Genomic DNA, 23,025 nt, shown 5'->3' with positions numbered 1-23,025 from the left:
CGCTGAAGCTAGGGGCGGGCACTCCGGGATGTGCACATGCGCACTCAATACGCAGCCAACACGCAAGCGCGCGCTTTCGGGCGGAAGCGGTGGTCGCTGCTACACGTGGGATCCGGAGTCATGGAGGGTGCGATGCGGTCTGACGCCAAGATTCGCGGTGAGTCTGGAACAGAATCCAGCCCTCGGGGCCCCGGCTGCAGCCTCCGGCACTTTGCTTGCGAACAGAACCTACTGTCCCGGCCGGATGGTTCTGCTTCTTTCCTGCAAGGTAAGAACGTAACCCAAGTAAATACTGCCTGGGCCACGTTCCCTCAGGTCATAGTTGTTTTGGGGCGCGGCTGCAGTGTCCTTGCAAAGGAGTGCCCACCCCCTCCTGTGCTACGTGGCACATGTCACTGTTGGACTAGCACAGAATTTCTTGCCTGAGTGGACACTACTAGGTACGCCAGGTTACATATATCTCCTGACTAGAAGGAAAAAGATATCTCCACCCTGGTAAATACTTCTCAGAATGAGAGAGGGGCAGAGCTTTCCGTAAGAGTGAATACTTTAGGGGCCGGCCGGTGGCTGAGTGGTTAAGTTCGCGCGTTCCCCTTCGGCAGACCGGGTTCGTAGATTCGGATCCAGGGCGGGACCTATACACCGCTCATCAAGCCAAGCTGTGGCGGATCCCACATAGAAGAACTAGGAGGACTTACGGCTAGGATATACAACTATGTACCGGGGCTTTGGGGAGGAAGAAAAAAATTATACGAGATAAAAAGTAATTTAAAAAGAATGAATACTTTAGAATAGGTAAAATCTCACCAGAGTAAATATCGCCTTTGACTGGATTCCTTCTCCGTCTCCCACAAACACACCGTGGGTCCTTAATCCCAGGCTGAGGCAAACCTGTCCATTTGCATACATACACAGTAGACCAGTCACCGCTACCGGCTTAATTACTTCCCAGACTGTGGCAGATCTTATACCCAGGTAAATACTTTTCGGGTTGAGGGTAATGTCCCCACCCTGGGTTGAAAAAGATTTTCCCCACCCCAGCAGTTGGGTCAATATCTCTTTGACTGGTATACACATCTCTTCAGGTGAGTACAATATTGCTAGATTGGGGCAGGTCTTACTTATTGAGTAAATATTCCCTTTTCTAGCTAAATACCTCTGAAACTAGACTCCACACCCTGACTCAGGTAAATATTCCTTTGGAGGTAGGCCTAAGGATCACCCCCATAGATACTTCATTCCCCTCGCTTGGGCATTACCTTCTACCCAGTACCAACCTGCTCTCATTCATTTCTTCCTTGAACCTGCCTGTATTTGTGCTAAGTACTGTTTTAGGCACAGAGAATACATCATAAAAAAATGTTTTTAATCCCTGACCTAATGGAGTTTACATTGTAGTCAAGAAGACAGGCAGTAAAGAACTAAGTAAAATACCACGAGGGAAAATAGAGTAGAGAAGAGTCATAGGGTGTGCCAGAGAGGGTTGAAATCTTACATCAAATGGTCAGGAAAGGCCTTGGTGAGATGGTAATGTCTGAATAAAGACCTAAAGGGAAGGGAGCAAACGCTGAAGATATTAGGAGGCAAGGCATACCACGCATGGGGAACAGCAGGAGCAAAGGCCCTGAGGCAAGAATTTGCCTGGTGTGTTTGAGGAAGTCAGGAGACCAGTGTAGCTGGAGCAGTGAGAGGAGGTTTTGGAGAGAGGTAAGGAGGCCTGTCCCTCCATCGTAGAAGGCCTAGTGAATGCGATGGGAGCCATGTGACATGGTCTGAATATATTTTAATAGAATCTTTCTGGCTGCGGTGTTGACCGTAGACAGTATGGAGGAAAGGGGGAGATGATGGTGGCTCAGACCAGAGTGAAAGCAGTGGAGGTGGTGAGACTCTGGGGTTATTTTGAAGGTAAACTAACATTTGCAGATGGTTTGGTTTGGGGGTATGAGAAGAGAGAGCTAAAGCTAAGGTGTTTGCCCGCATCAGCTGTGCTGCAGGAAGATGCGTTCAGTTTGGAACATTAAGTTTGCAATGCCAAATAGACATCACAGTGGCAATGTGAGGCACTTGGACATACAAGTCTGGAATTCAGAAGAAAGACCCAGTCTAGACATAGTCCTACTGAAATGAGGATGGACTACACCCATGGGTTGACAATTTGGAGGTCCCTGGTGACACCGTCAAGAGCTGCTCCAGTGGAGTGGTGGGGTCAAGGAGGAGAGGAAGAAGAGACAGCGAATGGAGACAGCTCTTCAGGAGTTTGGCTGTAAGAGGATCAGATAAATGGGGCAGGAGTTGAAGATGGATGTGGGCCCAGAGAGGAGAGAATTGCTCGAGAACGTCAGAGGGGAGGGACTCCCAGGCTCAGGTGGACCACAGGCAGCTCCTCTGAAATAACAGGGATGAAGACCCCAGAGCAGATCTGGTTCTGCTTCGGTAATTTCCCCCTTCGGGGCAGATTCTCCCGGAGCCACAAGAATCCCTCAGTTGTGTGGCATCTCCTCCCCAGCACCAGGAAAAACAGCCCCAGCCCAGGGACCTTCCCAGGCTCTCCCTCAGGCTTAGCGCTCTTGCTAAATTCAGATGCTTGGAGTTTCTTAGAACTTAAGAAATAAGGAGAAAGGTAGCCCCTTCCACGTTCTTTAACCTCACGGCCCCAGGACCCAGGAGCAAGAGGAGTCCTTGCATGATCCTCAAAACTGTGTGCCCTGTGCTTCCAGCCTCAGAATCTCTGGTGAGGTTGTTAAAAGTGCAGCACCCCGGCACCCACCCGATGCCTACTGAGGCTCGCCCGCTACATTTTTAACTGCTACAGTGATTCTCATTGCAGGCCAGTGTTTTGAAGCTGTGCCCGAGCTGCAGATTGCAGGCCCAGCTGCAGATTAGAATGACCCCTGACACTTCCAGTGCCTGAACCCCACCCCTGAGCAAGTGAATTCGGATCTCTGGGGGAGCGGCCTGGGCATCGGTATCTTTTCAGGCCCCACAGTGATTCCGGCATGCAGCCAGGGTTGACAACCACTGTGTTAGTAGCCTGCGACCAGCTTTCTTTGTATCTGGAGTGGAATAGACAATATCAGAGTATATGAAAGCAGTAATGATAAGAGGTGTTTTGTGAGCCCTCTGTTCCATTTACACACAGACTTGTGTGAGTTCTGGGACCCGCTGTAAAATGTATTTCTTATTGGAAATTATTGTGGTCTAGTGGTTAAGATTCGGTGCCCTCACTGCCCGTGTTCTAGGTTCATTTCTTGGTCAGGGAACCACATCACCCATCTGTCTGACGGTTGTCATACTGTGGCGGCTGCGTGTTGCTGTGATGCTGAAAGCTTTGCCACCAGTATTTCAAATACCAGCAGGGTCACCCATGGTGGACAAGTTTCAGCAAAGCTTCAGGACTAGACAAAGAAGGACCTGGCCACCCACTTCCGAAAAAACTGACCATGAAAACCCTATGAACAGCAGTAGAGCATTGTCTGATACAGCGCTGAAAGACGAGAGGATGGTGCAGAAAGACCAGGCAGGATTCCACTCTGCTGTCCATAGGGTCGCTAGGAGTCGGAATCGCCTAGATGGGACGAACAACAACAAATTGGAAGTTATAGTCAGAAAAGTTTGGAAGCCACTGTTGTAGTCCAAACTCTTCATTTTGCAAATGGTAAAAGAGGCCCAGAGAAGTGAGCAAAATCAGCTGAGGTTACAGAGCCAGTAGGAGGCAGATAGGATGAGAAGCCAAGCATTTATTTCCCAGGTCTTAGCGTCTTTGCCCCCATTCATTCCCACTCTGGGGAAATAAGCAGGAGTTAGGACCCACCTGGACCCTTCAGGGTGTCTTTAATCCTCACAACACTGAGGGAGGTATTTTTGTTATCCCCGTTTCACAGATGAGGAATCAGAGGCAGAGAAGGGAAGCAAGTGCTCAAAGAATCACTACCAACAAATAGTGGGCTGAAGGGGGGGTGATGTGGGGAACCCCAGCCATCCAGCTCAGTGCCCACACTGTTACGTGCCACACATTGGGCCCCAGAGGCAGGGAAGATGTGAGTGAGGCCGCCCATGCTGTCTCCCCAGGGGACACCTCCGTCCTGGCAGGCGTGTACGGGCCGGCTGAGGTGAAGGTCAGCAAAGAGATCTTCAACAAGGCCACGCTGGAAGTGATCCTGAGGCCGAAGATCGGGCTGCCTGGTAATTGGGCCCAGCTGCGATGGGAGTGGCCAGCAACACAGGGCATGGGAACTCGGACTTTTCTCCCCCAGGAGGCTCCCTTATTGAGTGCTGGAGGTGGGAGGGGTGGGAGGGGTGGGGTGGGTGGCAGTCAGGTCCTGCCCCCTTCCCACTGGGGATCCTCTGTCATCCATGCAGGGTCCTGCACCAACCTGGGCTGAGACTGCAGGCCCTTTCCAGAGGGCTTGGGTGGGACGTATGGAGGAAGGTGAGCCAGATGGAAGGGAAGAGCCTGACAACCGCACCCCACCCCACCCCTGATTTCCCCAGGCGTAGCGGAGAAGAGCCGGGAGCGGCTGATTAGGAACACGTGTGAAGCGGTGGTGCTGGGGACGCTGCACCCCCGCACCTCCATCACCGTGGTACTGCAGGTCATCAGCGATGCTGGCTCTGTATCCTTTCCCCTGGGCCACTGCCTCCAGGAAGTCCTCCAGAATCTCTCTGATTGCCACCCTTGCTGATGGCCCTGTATGCACCCTCTGCTAGCCAGAAGACCTCCAAACACTTGTTAAGCACCAACTTTATTGAAGAACAGCAAACACAGCTTGAGTGCTTACTATGTGCCAGGCGCTGTTCTGAGTTCATATTAACTCATTTAATCCCACGGAAAGGTTACCTCACATACCTAGTAATTGGCAGAGCCAGGACTTGAGCCTAAGCCATCTGGTTCTCCAGCCCAAGGTCCCTGGCAGGCAGGTGTTCTTATGTTCCCATATGTCAGGTGAGGAAACTGATGCCCGGAGAGGAGAAATCACTTGCCCAAGGTCACACACCTGGAAGGCAGGCAGGACTGACGCCTAGGCCTGTCTGACTCTAAAGCCTGTACCATTGACCTCTACTCTGACCCTGAGCTTGGATTTGAGGCTCAACACTGGGGGATCCCTGAGCAGGCAAAGCAGTTGGGTCAGCAGCAGGACCCTGAAAGATCCCTGTCATTTGTATGAGAGAGGTTGAGGCTGAGGACCAGAAAAGGGCATTTCTAGAAGGCTGCGCTGGTACATGGCTCTGCATTGGGCAGGCGCTTCACAGACGGGAAGGAGAGAAGGGCTCTTGTGACCCCATTTCACAGGGGGAAACTGAAGCTCAGAGGGGAGGTAATGGAGGGTCAGTGGCAGAGGTGGGACTGACCGATTCTGAGGCTGGGCCCGGATCCACTTGCTAGGCCTGGGGAAGAAAGACTGGAGGTGACTCAGGCAGGGCCTGCTGTCTGTCTCCAGGCTCACCTTCCACCATGCCACAGCCACGCCTCTCCCCTGGACTGAGGGCAGTGGTCATGACTCCTCCCTCTGTCACCCCACCTGCCCACCTGGTAGTGGCTGCCTGCTAGATTCTCCAGCTCCAGGCCTGGCTCTGCCACTCCCTCCCCATGAGATCTTGGAAAGTTTCTCCCCTCTCTGGCCCTCAGTTTCCCTGAAGGTGCTTGGCACATGCCAGTACACATCTATGGAATCTCATTATGATCCCTGATTGAGGCTCAGAGAGAGGAAGTCACTTGCTCAAGGTCACACAGCTGAGAGGTGGCAGTCAGTTCTGGAACTCAAGGTCACTTGATCCCAGACCCACTTAGAACTATTCTGCCCTACTGCCTTCGTGGACCAAGTAGTGAAGTCCGCCACAAGCACTGTTAGGGTGAACGGAGGTGAGGCTACGTTCTGCTGGCCAGCCCTACAGTAGAAACTTCTTAACCACTCCCCGTGTCACTCAGCTCCTGGCCTGTTGCCTGAATGCCGCCTGCATGGCATTGGTGGACGCAGGTGTGCCCATGCGGTCCCTTTTCTGTGGGGTCACCTGTGCCCTGGACTCTGATGGGACCCTCATGCTGGACCCCACGGCCAAGCAGGAAAAGGTAGGTATGAAGCCCAGGTGGTGAGGGCCGTGGCAGACACTCCTGCTTCTCCACAACATTTCACTCATACCACCTTAGTCCCAACTGGCAAGCTCTTCTCTGTTCATCCAGGCAATTGCTAGACACTCCGCTCAAACCCACTTAAGCAAGAAGGGAATTTACTGACATTCAGGAGCAAACTCAGAAAGAACAGAGGTCTGGCTAGGAGCCAGGGCCTCACACGCCAACAGGGTTGTTTTTGCTTCGTTTCTCAGTCCCTGTTCTTTTCTGCACATCGGCTCCATCCTCTCTGGCCAGCGTCTCTCCTGAGGCTGTGACTGGCCCCTTAAGCTCCATGCTTCCCCCTTAAGAGCCTCAAAAGCAGAGGAGGGAAGAGAGCTTGCCTCAGCAGCTCAAGTTCACGGTGTCCTAGGGCTCTGGTTACTCTGAGTCACTCGCCCAGTGCTGTAACAGTCGCATCCAGTCAGGAGAGCACAAACCACTTGGGGGATTTCAGGCAGGGAATTGGATGCAGGGAACTGGTTGCAGTAGTTTGGAAGAGCTGAAAGAGCAAAAAAGGACGAGGTGGGGACACCCAGTGATGAGAGGTTCTACCAGCCTGGGTGAAGCCAGGGAGCCAGCTCCTGCTCTCTGCTGTGGAAGGCGTTGTCACAGTTGGTTCTGGATGCACAGAAGAAATCTTGCTTTTGCCCTGACTGTCCCGAGTGTGGACCTTGGTGCTGTCTCCCCCTCCTTCCAGTCTGCCAGCACATTACTGCCAGAACTGAACTGGCAAGGGAGTCTGGGAAATAGTTTGTCTGCTTCCAGCCCTGTGGTACAGAGTGTGGAAGGGGCCGGGAGGCTGGTGGGCACCAGGTAAATGACGCATTGTGGCTACTCCTATGGGGCAGGAATACTGCGCTTGGAAGCCCTCGTCAAAACCATGCGGTTGGAATCAGGCGTGGGGAGCAATTACACGAAAGGCGTAATTACACAGAGCGTTCCCGGGGAAGCAGGGAAGAGGTGGTTCAATGATGAAACAACAGTGACACTTGACGCCCGAGTGCCTGGCTCCGGGAAGGGCGAGGCCCAGGTCCCCCACCTTCTTCCCCTCGTCCCTAGGAGGCCCGAGCAGTCCTGACCTTTGCGCTTGACAGCGTGGAACGGAAGCTGCTGATGTCCACCACCAAGGGGCTCTACTCCGATGCTGAGGTACCAGCACGTGGAGGGGGATGAACGCCAGATCTTTCCTTCCCGTCCAACATGAGGTCTTATCCTAACTCTGCACCCGACCCTGAGAGGTTTATGGAGAGCCCCTTCCTCGCATCCTTTCTCTACATAGGAGTTTTCAAACTTTGTAGCCACAGAAACCTTTGTGAGAATTTTAAAGGGAAGCCCGATTATAAGATAAGAGAGGAGGAGCTCAGTTTTGAAATTAGGTGAGGGCGAGGCCGGCCCCACAGTTAAGTTTGTACGTTCCGCTTCTCGGTGGCCCGGGGTTCACCCGTTCGATCCCGGGTGCGGACATGTCACCGCTTGGTACACCATGCTGTGGTAGGCGTCCCACATAGAAAGTAGAGGAAGATGGGCACGGATGTTAGCTCAGGACCAGGCCTCTTCCAACCAAAAAAAAAGGACTGGCAGTAGTTAGCTCAGGGCTAATCTTCCTCAAAAAAAAGGGGGGGGTCATCTGAAAGGCCCCCCCCAACTTCCAGCTCAGAGTGGTGCACCCCCAGAATTCCAGATCCCTGAAGAACAGTTTGGAAACTCTTGGGCCAAATGGTCTCCAAGAGCATTGCCAACCGGACCTCCTGTGAATCTAGGAATATGTGGCAGTAAAAATTTGGGGTCTCGCATTCCGTGGCTTTTAAGATTATTTGGAGTCACGGCCTGTGGCTTTAAAATTCCAGATCTCTCCAATTCTGGAGCTCTGTGAATTTGGGATCTCTTCCCGTGTCAGGATGCCTGATCCCATTGGTCTGAGGACCTGGAGCTGTCAGAATCTTACCCTTGAAGCCCTCACCTCTTTTTTTCTGCCCTTTCCCTCTAAGAAAGCTCATGAAGTGGGAAAGAAAGAAATGCACTTGAGAGAATCCCCTTAGCATCTGCCTCACCTTGGAGGGAGGGGCTCGGAGGGGGAAGTGGTAGGTTGGGGGGCTCTGGGAATCAGGTCGGGTTGAGGGGAACCTCTTGGGTCAGTGAGGCCGTGTGTGTGTGGGTGCAGGGATAGTCCCCCAGCAGTGACCAGTCTCTCCCCTTCCCAGCTCCAGCAGTGCCTGGCTGCAGCCCAGGCCGCCTCGCAACATGTCTTCCGCTTCTACCGGGAATCGCTACAGAGGCGTTACTCCAAGAGCTGAGGCAAGCTGGGGCAGGGTGCCCTCCTGCTGCCACCACCCACTCCCTCCAGCGCAAAATAAACCAGTGACCCAGCCTTGCCTCTGTCCTTGTGTGCCTGGGTGAGCCAGTGGTCCTGCTGAGTAGCTACAGCCCCTGGATCCAGAGGGCACAGACCTCATCCCGCCCCCCACACACACCAGAAACATCCTAGGATTGCACATTTGTTGAATGAATTCGTTCAGTCTTCATTCAGATACCTGTTGAGCACCCACTGTGTGCAGGCCCTGCTAGGTGCTGAGGACTCAGAAGTGATCCAGAGACCTAGGTCCCAGGTTCAAGGAGTAGTGGGGTGATGGACAAATAAATTGGTGTTTGTCAGGTGGTGGTAAATGCTATGAAAAAACAAAGTGGGGAAGAAGGGTTTGGGCAGGGCAAATTTAATACATCAGTCAGCAATGGCTTCACGGAGAGAGGGAGGAGAGGGGGACATCTGAGGGAAGCCCAGGAGGAGGCCAGGGAGCCAGCTCATCTGTGAGGGACAAGCCAAGCCTCAGGCAGAGCCCTGTGGAAGGTCAAGGACCAGCAAGGTGGCCAGTGTGGCTGGAGCGGAGCATGTAAGGGCAGGAGAGGGAAGGAACAGGCCTCAGAGAGGAGTCTGACTCTGAGCGCTGCTGTTACCAGCCCAACAATTCCAGGAGGCAGGGCTGTTATAGTTCCCCTTTTAAGATGAGGAAAGAAGCCCAGAAGCCAGTTGGCTGCCAGAGGTCACCAGCTAGTCAGTGGAGGTCACCAGCTGGTCAGTGGTGGAGCTTCAGCCCCACTCAGAGCCCAGACTGTTCAGACAAAGCCAGGGAGACACCAGCACACTGGGCTGCCTGCGGTTCCCATCTGTAAACAAAAGTGGCTGAGGCCCATTGGTTCTCAGTCAGGTGGTGGCACCCCCAGGGGGCGTATGGAACTATGGGAGGCATTTTGACTGCCCCCTCCCCCCCATTTAGTGGGCAGGAGCCAAGAACATGTGAGCGCCCCACGAGGAATAACTCTCACAGCTGGGCCACATGGCTGCCAGATCCTGTCTGCTGCTGCTGTCTGGGGGTTTACGGTGAAAATGGCACATCTGGTGGGCCCTGTGCTGCACCCTGCACATGCTTGAACTAGCTCACCCAGTTCCCACAATTGCCCCAGTAACCAGGAAGGAAACACACAAATACCATTAGCTTGAAATTATGCTCCATGAGATGCTTAGGAGAAGGCCAAATGGGGACTAGTGTTTTCTTCTAGTAACAGCCACTGGAATGACACTCAACAGAGAGGAAATTAAACCACCTCTCACCCCATTATTTGCGATTACTGGACCCATTTAGTGAGCACTTCCTGTACGCCTCAGCTGAGCGCTCATGTCGGTTTTGCTTGCTGGGTCCCAGCACTTTGATGCCTTAGTGCTCCATCCTTCTCCCCATCTCAGGCCCTTTGATGGGGCTGCCTCCCACCCCAGATGGGCCAGTGAGAGGGTGCCTGGGAAAGAGAACCTCTGGCGTCCCTGAGCTGCCAGGCCCTTTTTCTCCCTGAGAAGGGGGAGCCCTGACAGAAAGAAGCCAACAGCGGAGAAGAGGGCCAAGAGATGGAGAAACCAGACCATTTCATTTGAGCTCCTGAATCGGGTTCTACCTCAGCTTTCTTCCGTGTTGTTACGTAAGGCAGTTCGAGTTGCATTTCTGCCACTTGCTGTCAAAAGAGCTCAGGGAGAGACTGCTGTTCACATGTATGACTGGTTTGGTCCTCGCCACAGCTCCGAGGTGTGGAGAAAATTAGTCCCATTTTGCAGATGAGGAAAAGGGAAGCTCAAAGAGAAGTCACTTGGGCTCCTATGTGGAGGAGTAAGGACTTGGAACCGGCTCTCTCCAATTCTCTACTGACCACCCCCGTTGTGAAGAGAACGTTCTCCAATTTGGAAACCTTCCACCCTCAAATTCCCCCTTCTCCGGCTCCGAGGTGTCCAGGAACACCCCTGGGACAGCCTGTCACCCTGGCCTGTCCCTGGTCTCAGACACTCCCAGCTCTTTCCACCTTCCCACACACACAGACAGACACAGGTTTGGCTGCAACAGTGTCTGGTGTTTAATCTCACGTTGTGGCGGCCAGGAAGGCGAGGGGGTGGTCCAGCTCACTCCCGATTCCGGATGCTGCCGCCGCCGCCGCCTCATCCACCCGATTCTCCACTCTGACCGCGAGCACGCTGGGCAGCCGGCCTCTGGGTTCACAGTGGGGGCCGCGGGGGCAACTAGGGCGGGTCTCGGGAGGCGAGGTAGGCGGCCAGGGTCACCAGGGCGGCCGCGTAAGTACACACGCCCAGCCCAACGGCCAGGACCCCCAGCAGGAAGGCGCGGCGGGAGGCGGCCCCTGCCCCCTGGACGTCCCCCTCGGCCCAAGCCTTGTTGGTCTGTGGAGGCGTTGGGCAGCGGTGACTCAGACATCCCCTCACCCCACCCTGCTTCCCCGCAGCCCTAGACCCTCCTCCACCCGACACATCCCTGTATTTATTCATATATTACCAAAAAAACTAGGGAGTACCACTGTGGGTCACGCACAGCTGGGCACTGAGGATACTGGTGACTAATAAAAATATACTATTACTAGATGCCACCGTTCCAACTCATTTGAGTTGGAATCCTCACAATGACCCTGAGGTAGGAACTATTCCCGTTTTACAGATGAGATAAATGAGGCACAGGGAAATTCAGTGGCTTGCCCCAAATCTTACAGAGCATGGCAGACCTAGGATCCGAGTTCAGGTTCTTCACCACCTCTCAGCTGTGAATCACACCTCATTTTAACCCTGAATGTCTCTCTTCCAATCCTTCTTCCCATCTCTCTTTGTCCCCCAGGCATAGCTCCTCTGTTTTGTTTTCTTTTGTTCTGAATGCATTTTTCTCTTTTATATCCAGTCCCCTCCCAATCCCACACACAGACTGACCTTCTGGGCCAGGCAGAAGGCGGCGATGCCCACAGGCCAGAAGCAGCACAGCATGGAGAAGACAGCCAAGCCCAGGTGGTCGTGGGGTAGGAGTGGGGGGAGAAGGCTGCCCCCATCCCAGTCTGAGTCACTGTCACTGGATGACACATCCTACGGGCAGGAGAGGGTCTGGGTGGGCATCTTCACCCACCTTCCCTGCTCTACTGCTCTGCTTCCCATGGCCCCCAACGACCAGGGCCTCCCCAGAGACACCAAGAGAGAAAAATGCCCCAGGAGATAGGCTCTTGACTGTTCTATATCCTGGATCCCCATGAGGGGAAGCTGGGAACCCTGTCTCCAGAAAAAAGCCCCACCCACACCCAAAGTTTTGAGTTCATTTTCAAGTTCACAAGCCCAATTATGGCTAGTACATTTGCTTATAATCTCTGAGTTGAAAACCCCTGAAGCAGAGACAGCCACCATCGGAGAGAGGAACCTGAGAAAAGACGGAAATTAGCGGACACAGCTCGGGTGGCCTAAATGTCTAGGACAAACCTGCCTCCTGAAACCTATAAATTCTAGATAAAAACATATTTTAAAATCTTGCATCAAATAGCTCACAAGATTTTAAGCAGTTACTATAAGGCCAAAAATTAAGTGAAAAATCAAGGTTAATTTAACAGAGAGGTCAAGCCCCCCTTGCCCTGCGGGCATTTGCCAATCCCAGAAAAATTAACCTTTCATTCAAACCTTGAACTGGATTAAAAGCGACCTCTAACTGGTAGTATCCCCAGGCAGCGGAAAGAAGCAAACCAAATCTACTCTGGGGGAAAGTACCTTCATTCTAGGCGTCAAAACAATTTTTCCTAAAAATAATTTTTTTAATACCATGACCAGCATGCAAAGATAATCAGGCACACAAGAAAGAGTGAATGAGAACCAGCAGAACTCACAAGGCCCTCAGCGTCTTCAAATAATGGAATTATGAGACACGCACAATGTCAAGGTGACGCTTACTGCCACAGTGTGGCAGAATGTGTTTCCAAAAATGGCCACAACCATCTCTCCCATCCCGCATGCTTTTCTTAGATGGTGACTGATACTGTTCCCCTCAAGGGGTGAGGTTTCTGTCCTCTTTCCTTGAGTCTAAGGAGGCCGTGACTCACTCGTAATTGATAGAATGTGGTGGAAGTAATGCCACAGGACTTCCGAGCCAAAGTCCGAAAAGGTGGGGCAGTTTCTGCTTTGTGGAAACACTCGTGATGGAGGCTGGAGGCACGTAAGCAGTCTGACTGCCCTGAAGCTGCCATGCTGTGAGGAGGCCCAAACCAGCCACATGGGGAGACCTGTGTAGAAACCCTCAGACTACGTGAAGAGAAAGAAAGGCCCAGCCAGCCCCGACTGTTCCAGCTCTAGCCACCGGCTGACTGCAACCCGATGAAAAAAACCTGAGGCAGACCCACCAACGGAGTCCTTCTCAAGTTCCCCACCCACAGAAACCATGAGCGATAATAATGATTGTCGCTGTTTTAAGCTACTAAGTTTTGGGATGTGATTTCTGTTTTTTTTTCTTTTTGAGGAAGATTAGCCCTGAGCTAGCATCTGCCACCAAGCCTCCTCTTTTTTGCTGAGGAAGACTGGCCCTAAGCTAACATCCATGCCCATCTTCCTCTACTTTATATGTGTGATGCGTGCCACAGCATGACTTGCCAAGCGGTGCGTAGGTCCACACCAGGGATCCAAACCCGCAAACCCCAGGCCGCCGAAGCAGAACATGTGAACTTAACTGCTGCACCACCGGGCCAGCCCCAAGGATGTGATTTCTTATACAGCAATAGTAACTGGAAAACCATCTTTAAGAAATAAAAGACAGGGGCTGGCCTGGTGGCGCAGCAGTAAAGTGCACACGTTCTGCTTCAGTGGCCTGGGGTTTGCCCGTTTGGATCCTGGGTGTGGACCTACCCACTGCTTGTCAAGCCATGCTGTGGCAGGCGTCCCACATATAAAGTAGAGGAAGATGGGCACGGATATTAGCTCAGGGCCAGTCTTCCTCAGCAAAAAGAGGAGAAGTGGCGGCAGATGTTAGCTCAGGGCTAATCTTCCTCCAAAAAAAAGAAGGAAAAAAAGGAAACACAAATTTGGCAATGTGTACAAGGAATGAGAAATTATAAGAAGTGACATTAATCTGAAAAAACAGACCAGAGCCGACAGAGGCCAAAGGTGTGTCAGCTCCAGAAAGAGATGGACAGATGGAGAGCAGGGAAGTCAGAAATCAGAGGGAAGACAGACAAGAGAGCCAAAGGTGACGGAACAAAGATGACAGACAAATCTGGAGAGAAAAAGGTAAAGAAACCAGGGGAGATGTAGAACGAGAAAAGCCATAACCTGAAAAAGTGAGACTCCAGGCCGAAGGCAGATACCCCAGGGGCCAGCCTGCCAGATGCTGACCACAGCTGGGTTCACCTCGAGCCCCCACCCCCAGCCCCCACTAAGGCCTGCTGCTCCTACCTCAAGGTCGGGGGGCCCTGGCTCCCCCAGGCTGGCGCTCACAGAGGGAAGAGGTGGTAGTAGGAACTGCCAACCCCTCAGTGACTCCGCCAAGGCTGTCTCTCGAAATGGGGGCCCCAGCTCAGGCTCGCCAGGCCTCTGGACAGCAGGCTCGCAGCCCACACCTGCCAGCAGAGGCTTCTGGAGCTCTCCGAGACTGGAGCTGTCCATGGCTGGTGGAGGCTCCAGAAGAGATGTCCTGGGGGTAGGGGAAAGAAAAGACAAGTTGTCAAAGTCTCACCTTCCTCCTTCCCCTGACTCTGAAGAGACTCCAGGCACAGACTAGTGAGTTCAACAGCCCTCAGACCCATTTACAGATAGTAAAACTGAGGCCCACAGAGTAAAAGAGGCTGGCCCAAGTTGGGAAGAGAACTCAGGGGTCTGCACATTCAAATCTGGGCTTTTCCCCTCTCAGCAAAAACCACATACCTGTTGCACACTTATTCCAAACCCTGCCTTCCATGTTTACTTCCCCCATGAACTACACACCCAACCCTCTCCCCCACACCCATCCCCAGTGACACTTTGCACTTCACTGTAGTCCACACACCCCCTGTTGCCAGCAAAGCCTGCACCCTGTGAATACCCAAGTCCCCTGCCACACACACCCATTCAGGCAAGCCCAACCCCCACCTCCACCTCTCCCCATTCATCTCCCAAGGGACTCCTGGCATACTTGCCCCAAACAACATCAGCTTCCAGAAAACATTCCTCTGGAACCCCCAACCTTCTTCCACACTCATCCCAAGTGACTCCTTGCACACTCCTAATCCCCCCAGCATCAGATTCCCCCCATACGCAGAGGCTTCCCACACGTGCACTCTGGACACTCTCCCTTGTTCCCATCACTTCCCTTGCACACCTGTCCCAAACACCTGATCCAGGCACGCTTCCCCTATTCCACCCACATCCATGACCCCAGGCTACTCCCTGCGCAGCCACCAGCTTCCCGGACACCTCCTGTTTTACCAGCATCCACCTTTGCACACCTCCCCCATAACACCCCCGACCCACCACACATTTGTGCACACTCAGCCACAAAGAAGATTCTGCTCATCCCACCATCCCCACGGGGGGTCCCCAAGCCTCTCGCCCTCACTCCAAACCTGGTTTGAGCCGATTTCCTCGCCGACGCTTTGCCTCCCCATCCCCAATGCTAGGACCCGGGAGAGGGGCGGTGTCCCCCACCTCTGCCCCTCACTCACCACCCACGGCCCAATGCCTCCTGGGCCCCCTGCACCGACGCCCGCCCCGATCCTGCCGCCCGGGGTTGGGGAACTCAGTAAACCCCGTGCTCCGCTCGGCTCCCCTCTCTGCGCCCCGGGCCCGCAGCGCGCGGGGGCGGGGATGGCGGCGGGGCGCGGGCTCTCGGGCTCCTCCTCCGCGGTGGCCGGGGAGGGGGGCCTTGAAGGCCGACGTCAGCTCCCGACGACCGGCCCCCGCGACCCCGGGTGTGCGGGAGCAGGCGGGGGTCTCCGAGGACAGCGGGCCCCGATCCGCCCCCCCCCCCCCCCCCCCCAGCCCAGTCCCGAGCTTTGCAGGGAGGAGGAGGGGGCGCCCTCGATTCTCCTGGGCCTTCCTGGCTTGGCCCCGCCTCCATCTCCCCTACTCTCCCTCCCCCTTCCCAATAATAATAACAGCAATGACGGCTAACTGTGTTCGCTGTTGTTAGTGCTTCCGTATACGCATTTAGTCCTCAGAACGACCTAGGAGGTACCACCTTATTGTCCTGCTGTGCACAGGAGGAAACAGGCGCGGCGACATGAGGGCCTTGCCTAAGAGCACGCTGCCAGTTCCCTGAGGGCAGAGTACCCCGGTCCCCGTGTCAGATGCTTCACACTCATCATCGCATTGATTTCTCTCAGCAGCTCTCTTGCTGTCCCTATTTTGCAGATAAAGAAACTGAGACTCAGAGATATGTCCTCACTGGCCCAGGGTAACGACTGGTACCAGGCCCGGCAGATTGAACCCCTGGGCTGTATTGCTTGCTGGCCCAAAGGGAGGGGAGGAAGCAGAGGCAAAGGTGAGGTGCGGGCTTCCAGGGAAAGGAGGCAGAGGTGGGAGTGGGCCAGCCGTGGGGTGATGTGCTGGTTAGCAGATGATACAGATGGTGGTGGTTAGGAGTCAGTGTTTGGACCCACGCAGACCTGAGCTAACATCTGCCAATCTGGTTTTTTTTTTTTTTTTTCTGAGGAAGACTGGCCGTGAGTTAACACCAATGCCCATCTTCCTCTACTTTCTATATGTGGGATGCTTGCCACAGCTTGGCTTGACAAGCAGTGCATAGCTCTGCACCCAGGATCCAAACTGGCAAACCACGGGCCACCAAAGCAGAGCATGCAAACTAAACTGCTGCATAACGGGGCTGGCCCCTCCAGGCTCTTCGGGTCACTTACTGTGTGACGTCTAGATAATGGCATCACCTCTCTGAACCCTAATTTCTTCATCTGTAAAACAGGGCTAAATACTCCCTGCCTCTTAGATGTGGTAACATGCCTAAAGCACTTAGATGAGCTGTGATAACAAATGTCCAACATTTACCCAAAGCTTGGCAAAGTAGGCGCTCTGAATGTGTTTGATGATGTTTATGAATATTATTATTTATATCCATCTCCATCAGCCTGATTCGGGTACTATCCTCACCCTGCCGGCCTCCACCTCCTTCAGGAAGCCCACCCAGCTTGCACTGGCTTCCCCTTCCCAGAAGCCCTCTGTCTCATTAGTCCCAGTCAGCCAAACTGGAGGATTCCCCTCCTGATGTGGGGCCAGCCAGAGTTCCCTCGCTCCAGGGCTCCAGGGCTGCGTGCCAAGAGTCCAGACGCCGGAGCTGGCACAGGCCCCACTCCCGGCGAGAGCAGATGGCGTCTGCAAGTGCACTTGGCTCAGCCAGAGTTTCTGGCAGACAACAGAGGTGGGGAGACCCACGGGAGGGTAGATGAGAGGGAGAAGGATCGTCTTATCTGGGAGAGATACCCTGTTACTGTCTATCTCCTTAACCTCAGCTTATCACTATCAAACATGCTATATATTTCTGTTGTTTGTAGCTGGCATCCTCCCACAGCAGTGTCAGCCCCAGGAGGGCTGAGATTTGATCTCTTTTGTTCATTGCTGTGCCACAGTGCCTGGCACGGAGTGGGCCTCTAATGCATATTTGTGAGATGAGGGCACGAATTCCCACCAGCGTCAATTTTTCACCAAATCTCACAGCTCTATGGGTCCCTTCGCCCCCTAGGCCACCCTAAAGATTCCTTCACTTCCAGTTAGATCTCTCTGGCCACCATCAACCTTGTACAGTCTCCCCAACCCCACCCCTTTCCGGGGGTCACAAGAGGCACTGGCCTCTTAAGGTTTGTATTGGTCTTAGAATAGTAAACATGAGGTTCCAGCCAGGACCATCAACGAAGCTTAAGCCATTGAGGGAAAGTTTGATTAGGAACAGGATATTTACTTAGTCTCAAAGTATCTTCCCACAGATGACTTATTTAGTACAAAAGAAAACAACTAGTACTGGTGGAGAATACTGGCAAGCCACCACCTTAACTAGGTGGTAGAAGTTGCCATCACCAGTACTGGGACAAAAGACATCACGTGCCTCCTCATGTGCACGGAGAAGGACACAACATCGTTTCTGTAGTTTTCCTGCCAAAACAGTATCACCTGAATCTAACCATGAGAAAATGTGAGACAAAGCCAAATTAAGGGACACCCTACAAAGCAGCAGGTCAGTATCATGAAAAACAAAATAATAACAAAAAACGAAAAACTTGGCAGCTCTGTTCTAGATTAAAGGTGACTAAAGAAACATGACAATTAAATACAAAGTGTGATCCTGGAGAGAGGGCAGAGAGGGATAAAGTGTATTATTGGGACAATGGGAGAAATCTGAATAAAAATTATAAATTAAATGATAGTTTGTATCAATATTATATTGATACTGTGGAAAATGTTAAGTTGGTATTATGCTTATGTAGGAGGACCCCCTTGTTCTTAGGAGAATTTTACTGTTAAAAATAGTGAGTTATGAATAAAGTCTTTCTCTCTTTTTCTTTTTTTTTTTTAGGAAGATTAGCCCTGAGCTAACATCTGCTGCCAATTCTCTTTTTTGCTGAGGAAGACTGGCCCTGAGCTAACATCCGTGCCCATCTTCCTCTACTTTATATGTGGGATGCCTGCCACAGCATGGCTTGCCAAGTGGTGCATAGGTCCATACCCAGGATCTGAACCAGTGAACTCTGGGCGGCCAAAGCAGAACGTGCAAACTTAACTGCTGTGTCACTGGGCCGGTCCCTGAATAAAGTATTTATGTGTGTGTGTGTGTGTGTGTGTGTATGCAAAAAAGCAGGCGAAAGAATTGAACAAAATCGTCACCAAAGAGGAAATCCAAGGAAACAATGAACATTTAAAAAGATACTTGAGGTTGGCCTGGTGGTGTAGTGGTTAAGTTTGCGTGCTCCACTCCAGAGGCCTGGGGTTCACAGGTTCAGATCCTGGGTGCAGAACTACACACCGCTCATCAAGCCCTGCTGTGGTGGCGTCCCACGTGCAAAATAGAGGAAGACTGGCACAGATGTTAGCTCAGCGACAATCTTCCTCAAACAAAGAGAGGAAGATTGGCAACAGATGTTAGCTCAGGGCCAATCTTCCTCACCAAAAAAAAAAAAAAAAAAAAAAAAACACCTAAAAAGATACTCAAGTTGTCATCAGGGAAATGCAAATTCAAATCACAATGTGATACCAGTACACGTCTGCCAGAATGGGTAAATGAGAAAGAACACCACCACCAAGTGTTGGTGAGGATGTGGAGGAGGGAGAACTCTCATACACTGCTGGTGGGAGTGCAAATGGGTCCAACCACCAGGATAACTGTTGTGCAGTTTCTGCTATAGCTGAACATATCCTATGACCCAGCAATTCCACTCCAACCAGATGCCAATGTATGTCCACCAAAGGATACATTCCCATCAACTGATGGATAAAGAAATTGTAGCATCTTCACATATAGGAAACTATATAGCAATGAGAATGAAAGCTCTACAGCCACATGCAGCAGCATGGATATATTTCACAAACAAAACACTGAGCAAAAGACAGCAGATGCAAAACAATACATACTGTGTGATTTCATTTATATAAAGTACAAAAACAGGCCATAATTAACCCATGTTGTTAAAAGTCCAGTTAGTGATTACCCTTGGGGGCATCCTGGGAGAGGCATGAAGGACATCCTGGGGGGCTGGTGATGTTCTTTTCTTTTCTTCTTCTTCTTCTTTTTTTTTTTTTTTGGTGAGGAAGATTGTCCCTGAGCTAACATCTGTGCCAATCTTCCTCTATTTTGTATGTAGGACACCACCACAGCGTGGTTTGACAAGTGATGCATAGTTCCACACCTGGGATCCAAACCTATGAACCCTGTGCCACTGAAGCAGAGTGTGCAAAATCAACCAGTACACCACCGGGCCGGCCCCTCATATGCTTTTCTTGAGCTGAATTCTGGTTACTAGGTGTGTTCAGTTTATGAAATTGAATCAAGCTGTTCATTTATGATTTGTGCACTTTTCTGTACATATATTATACTTTAAACGGTTATTTTTTTATTTTTTTTTTTGAGGAAGATTAGGCCTGAACTAACTGCTGCCAAGCTTCCTCTTTTCTCTGAGGAAGACTGGCGCTGAGCTAACATGCGTGCCCATCTTCCTCTATTTTATATGTGGGATGCCTGCCACAGCATGGCATGCCAAGCGGTGCCGTGTCCGCACCCGGGATCCGAACTGGCAGACCCCGAGCCGCCAAAGCGGAACGTGTGCACTTAACCACTGCACCACCGGGCCCGCCCCTAAAGTGGTTATTTTTAAAAAAGAGTGAGTTAGAGATTTATACACTGACATGGTCTATAAATTTCCAAATGTATCACTGAGTGCAAAAAGCAAGATGTAAAACAATCGGTACAGTCCCTATGGAAAACAGTATGGTCTTCCTCAAAAAAATTAAAAATAGAGGGGGCCGGCCCCGTGGCGCAGCCGTTAAGTTAGCAAGTTCTGCTTCCTGGCGGGCCAGGGTTCACCGGTTTGGATCCCAGGTGTGGACATGGCACCACTTGGCAAAAAGCCATGCTGTGGTAGGTGGCCCAGGTATAAAGTAGAGGAAGATGGGCATGGACGTTAGCTCAGGGCGTCTTCCTCAGGAAAAAGAGGAGGATTGGCAGCAGATGTTAGCTCAGGGCTAATCTTCCTCAAAAAAAATAAATTAAAAAAAAATAGAATTGCTATGTGATCCAGCAATTCCACTTCTGGGTATATACCCCAAAGAACTGAAAGCAGGGTCTCAAAGAGATACACGTACACCCATGTTCACAGCAGCATATTCACAACAATCAAGAGGTGGAAGCAACCCAAGCATCCATCAACAGATGAATGGATAGAGAAAATAGGTGTATATACACAATGGAATATTAATCAGCCTTACAAAGCAAGGGAATTCTGACATGTGCCGCAACGTGGATGATCTTGGAGGATATTATGCTAAATGAAATAAGCCAGTTGTAAAAGGACAAATACTGAATGGTTCTACTTATATGAGGTACCTAGAGTAGTCAAATTCATAGACAGAAAGTCGAATGGTAGTTACCAGGGGCTGGGGGAGGGGAGGATGGGGACTTTTGGTTTAATGAGGACAGAGTTTCAGTTTTGCAAGAGGAAAAGAGTTCTGGAGATTGGTTGCACAATTATGTGAATGTACTTAATGGCACTGAGCTGTACACTAAAAATAGCTAAGATGGTAACTTTTATGTTATGTGTATTTTACCACAATGTTTACAAATTTAAAAATAACAAGTAAATAAGTATTCAGTGTGCTTCTTGTAAAAAACCAGTATGTAAAATATGCCACTTCAGTAATAATGACAACAACAATAAAAACTATCAATAATAGCAAACATTTATCGTGCTTCCTGTGCCAAACACTGTCCTAAATTCATGACATATTCGTATTAGTTATTTATTGCTGCATAACAAATTATCCTCCAAAACTTAGTGGCTTAAAACAACAAACATATATCATCTTACATGGTTTCTGTCAGCCAGGAATCTGGCAAGGGCTGAGCTGGGTGGTTCCGGCTCACCGTGTCCCGTGAAGTTACAGTCAGACTATGGCCAGAGTTAGAGTCATCTGAGGATTTGACTGGGGTTGGAAGATTTGCTTCCAAGTTGGGTCACTCACATGGTGCTGGTTGTTGCCAGGAGTCCTCAGTTCTTCTCTATTAGGGTCTCTCCACTGGCTGCTTCACCACCATTGATACTGGCTCAAGACAAAGTTGACATAAGGGAAGCCATATTGTAGAAAAGAAACCATATCGTAACTTTGAATGACCTCTGATGACCTAACCCAGCTGAATATGCACCCTGCAGGGGATGTACATGCTCTGTCGATTTTATGGCCCCTGCTTGCGTATGTACCTCCCAGCTGCAATAAGTAATGTGATGACCCCCGGGGCAGAGAGTTTATGCTGATAGCCATCATCAATGACAACGGAAACATCCAGTGTGGTGACTCCCATTCTGTAACACCTGAGGGTAAACACTCCTAACCCCGCCTCTATAACCCATGGCCTACAGAACTGCCTCAAGAGTCTACGCCCCTCTTAAGATGGTTCTTTAGGACGCTAGTCCCCCATCTTCCGATTTGCTAGCTGATGGCTTAATAAATGCCCTTTCTCTGCCATTATCTTGCCTCCTGACAATTGGCTTTTGTCTCGCAGCAAGCAGATCACGCCTTTGCATGGTAACACCATCACAACCCAGTGGCTGACCTCCCTCAGAGTGAGTGATCCAACAGAAAGAGCAAAGAGGAAGACACAATGCCTTTTATGGCCTAGGCTCAGAAGTCACACAGCAACACTTGTGCTGTATTCTATTGGTTAGAAGCAAGTTACTAAGTGCAGCTCAGACTCCAGAGGAGAGGAATTAGGCTTCACCTACTGAAAGGAGGAATGTCAAAGAATCTGTGGACATATTTTAAAACAGCTTCGTACACTAACTCATTAAATCCTCACAAGAGTCCAATGAGGTGGGTCCTATCATTCAACCTCACATTACAGATGAGGAAACTGAGGCACAGAAAGGCTAAAGGCTACACAGAAGGGGCAGAGCCAAGACTTAAATCCAGGCAGTTGACCTGGGAACCATTTTCTTAATCACTAATATCAACTATTGGGGAAGAAACCAATTGAAGAAAAAATATTTAAGAAGGACCAGTGACAGGTGTTGATGACTTGTTGAACATGGGAAGTGATGGAGTCCAGGACAGCCAGGCACAACCTCCATATTCTTTTGATACTGGGACACGTGTCCAAGAGAAGCAGGATAGCAGAAAGCTTGAGAACATAGGGTTTAAGGACAGAGTCAGACAGAACTGTGATCGATTTGGCTTAAGGCAAAAGATTTTGCCCCAATTTCTTCATCTTAAACCTGATAGTGTTACCTACCCTATGAGGATTCAAGGAGATCCTGCACGCAAAACGATCAGTTTATAGGGGCTGGCACAGAGACAGCACTCAATAAATGGTAGCTTTCAAATATATCTATTAGTGAAATATTATCCTATTAAATTATTTACATAAATATTATCCTATTGAGATGTTGCCCCCTTTGAGTTGTCACTCTAACTTTCGCAGTCCCGGTTTGCTAAAAAGTAGGGTAATAAGTTCCCTTTGGACTCCTGGCCTGGGCTGGAGGAATAACTAAGGTTCAGCTGCCCTTAGAGGGCGGGAAGGACCCTGCTCAGGAAATCACAATGTGTCGGGGCCACTGACAGTCACTCTCCTTGCGCCCATTACATGGATGAGATAACAGAGACCTAGACCCGTGCAAAGTCACAAGATAACTTAAGGGCAGAGCCCAGGCTTCGAGAACCGGATTTTCTGCAGAAAGAGAGGCCTCAGTTCCTCATTTCTCCTACCTCTTCCCCCGGAACCCCCTCCTTGCTCAGAACCAGCAGCAACTGTGCAGAACTGGACAGTATTTCTGAGAAGGAAGTTGGAGTTATCAGGCCTTGAGGAGCCTGGCGAATTCTAAAAAAGGAAGGAAAACCCCCTCCCCAACTTCTCGGGTCTGTCTAAAAAGAGGAACGATCTTTTTTTCCAGTTATG

At 51.0% G+C, this 23,025-nt stretch overlaps 2 protein-coding genes across 11 annotated transcripts; one reads left to right on the top strand and one right to left on the bottom strand.

The window, feature by feature from the left end:
* The first annotated feature begins 99 nt into the window (after window positions 1–99).
* EXOSC5 (exosome component 5) lies at window positions 100–8,476 on the top strand. The gene is made up of 6 exons (XM_001500340.6): window positions 100–268; window positions 4,069–4,182; window positions 4,492–4,613; window positions 5,927–6,067; window positions 7,169–7,258; window positions 8,311–8,476. The coding sequence occupies exons 1-6, from the start codon at window positions 121–123 to the stop codon at window positions 8,401–8,403; spliced, it is 708 nt and encodes a 235-aa protein (XP_001500390.4). The 5' UTR covers window positions 100–120; the 3' UTR covers window positions 8,404–8,476.
* A 2,001-nt stretch (window positions 8,477–10,477) lies between these two features.
* TMEM91 (transmembrane protein 91) lies at window positions 10,478–23,015 on the bottom strand. 10 transcript variants are annotated; one of them, XM_014737406.3, is made up of 5 exons: window positions 21,099–23,015; window positions 13,845–14,082; window positions 12,503–12,682; window positions 11,358–11,507; window positions 10,478–10,823 (listed from the first exon to the last, which is right to left on the bottom strand). In XM_014737406.3, coding segments are annotated over exons 1-5 (729 nt in total). In that variant the 5' UTR covers window positions 21,101–23,015; the 3' UTR covers window positions 10,478–10,664. The 10 variants fall into 10 exon arrangements, with proteins under 10 accessions (XP_014592892.1, XP_023505557.1, XP_070079054.1 ...); XM_023649789.2 differs by having other exon boundaries at window positions 10,478–10,675; window positions 21,099–21,227; XM_070222953.1 differs by lacking the exon at window positions 21,099–23,015 and adding an exon at window positions 15,089–15,226.
* Between the last annotated feature and the right edge of the window lie 10 nt (window positions 23,016–23,025).

The sequence above is a fragment of the Equus caballus genome, chromosome 10 (assembly GCF_041296265.1).
Source record: "Equus caballus isolate H_3958 breed thoroughbred chromosome 10, TB-T2T, whole genome shotgun sequence".
Lineage (NCBI taxonomy): Eukaryota > Metazoa > Chordata > Mammalia > Perissodactyla > Equidae > Equus > Equus caballus.
This window is presented reverse-complemented; position numbering and strand designations above follow the sequence as displayed.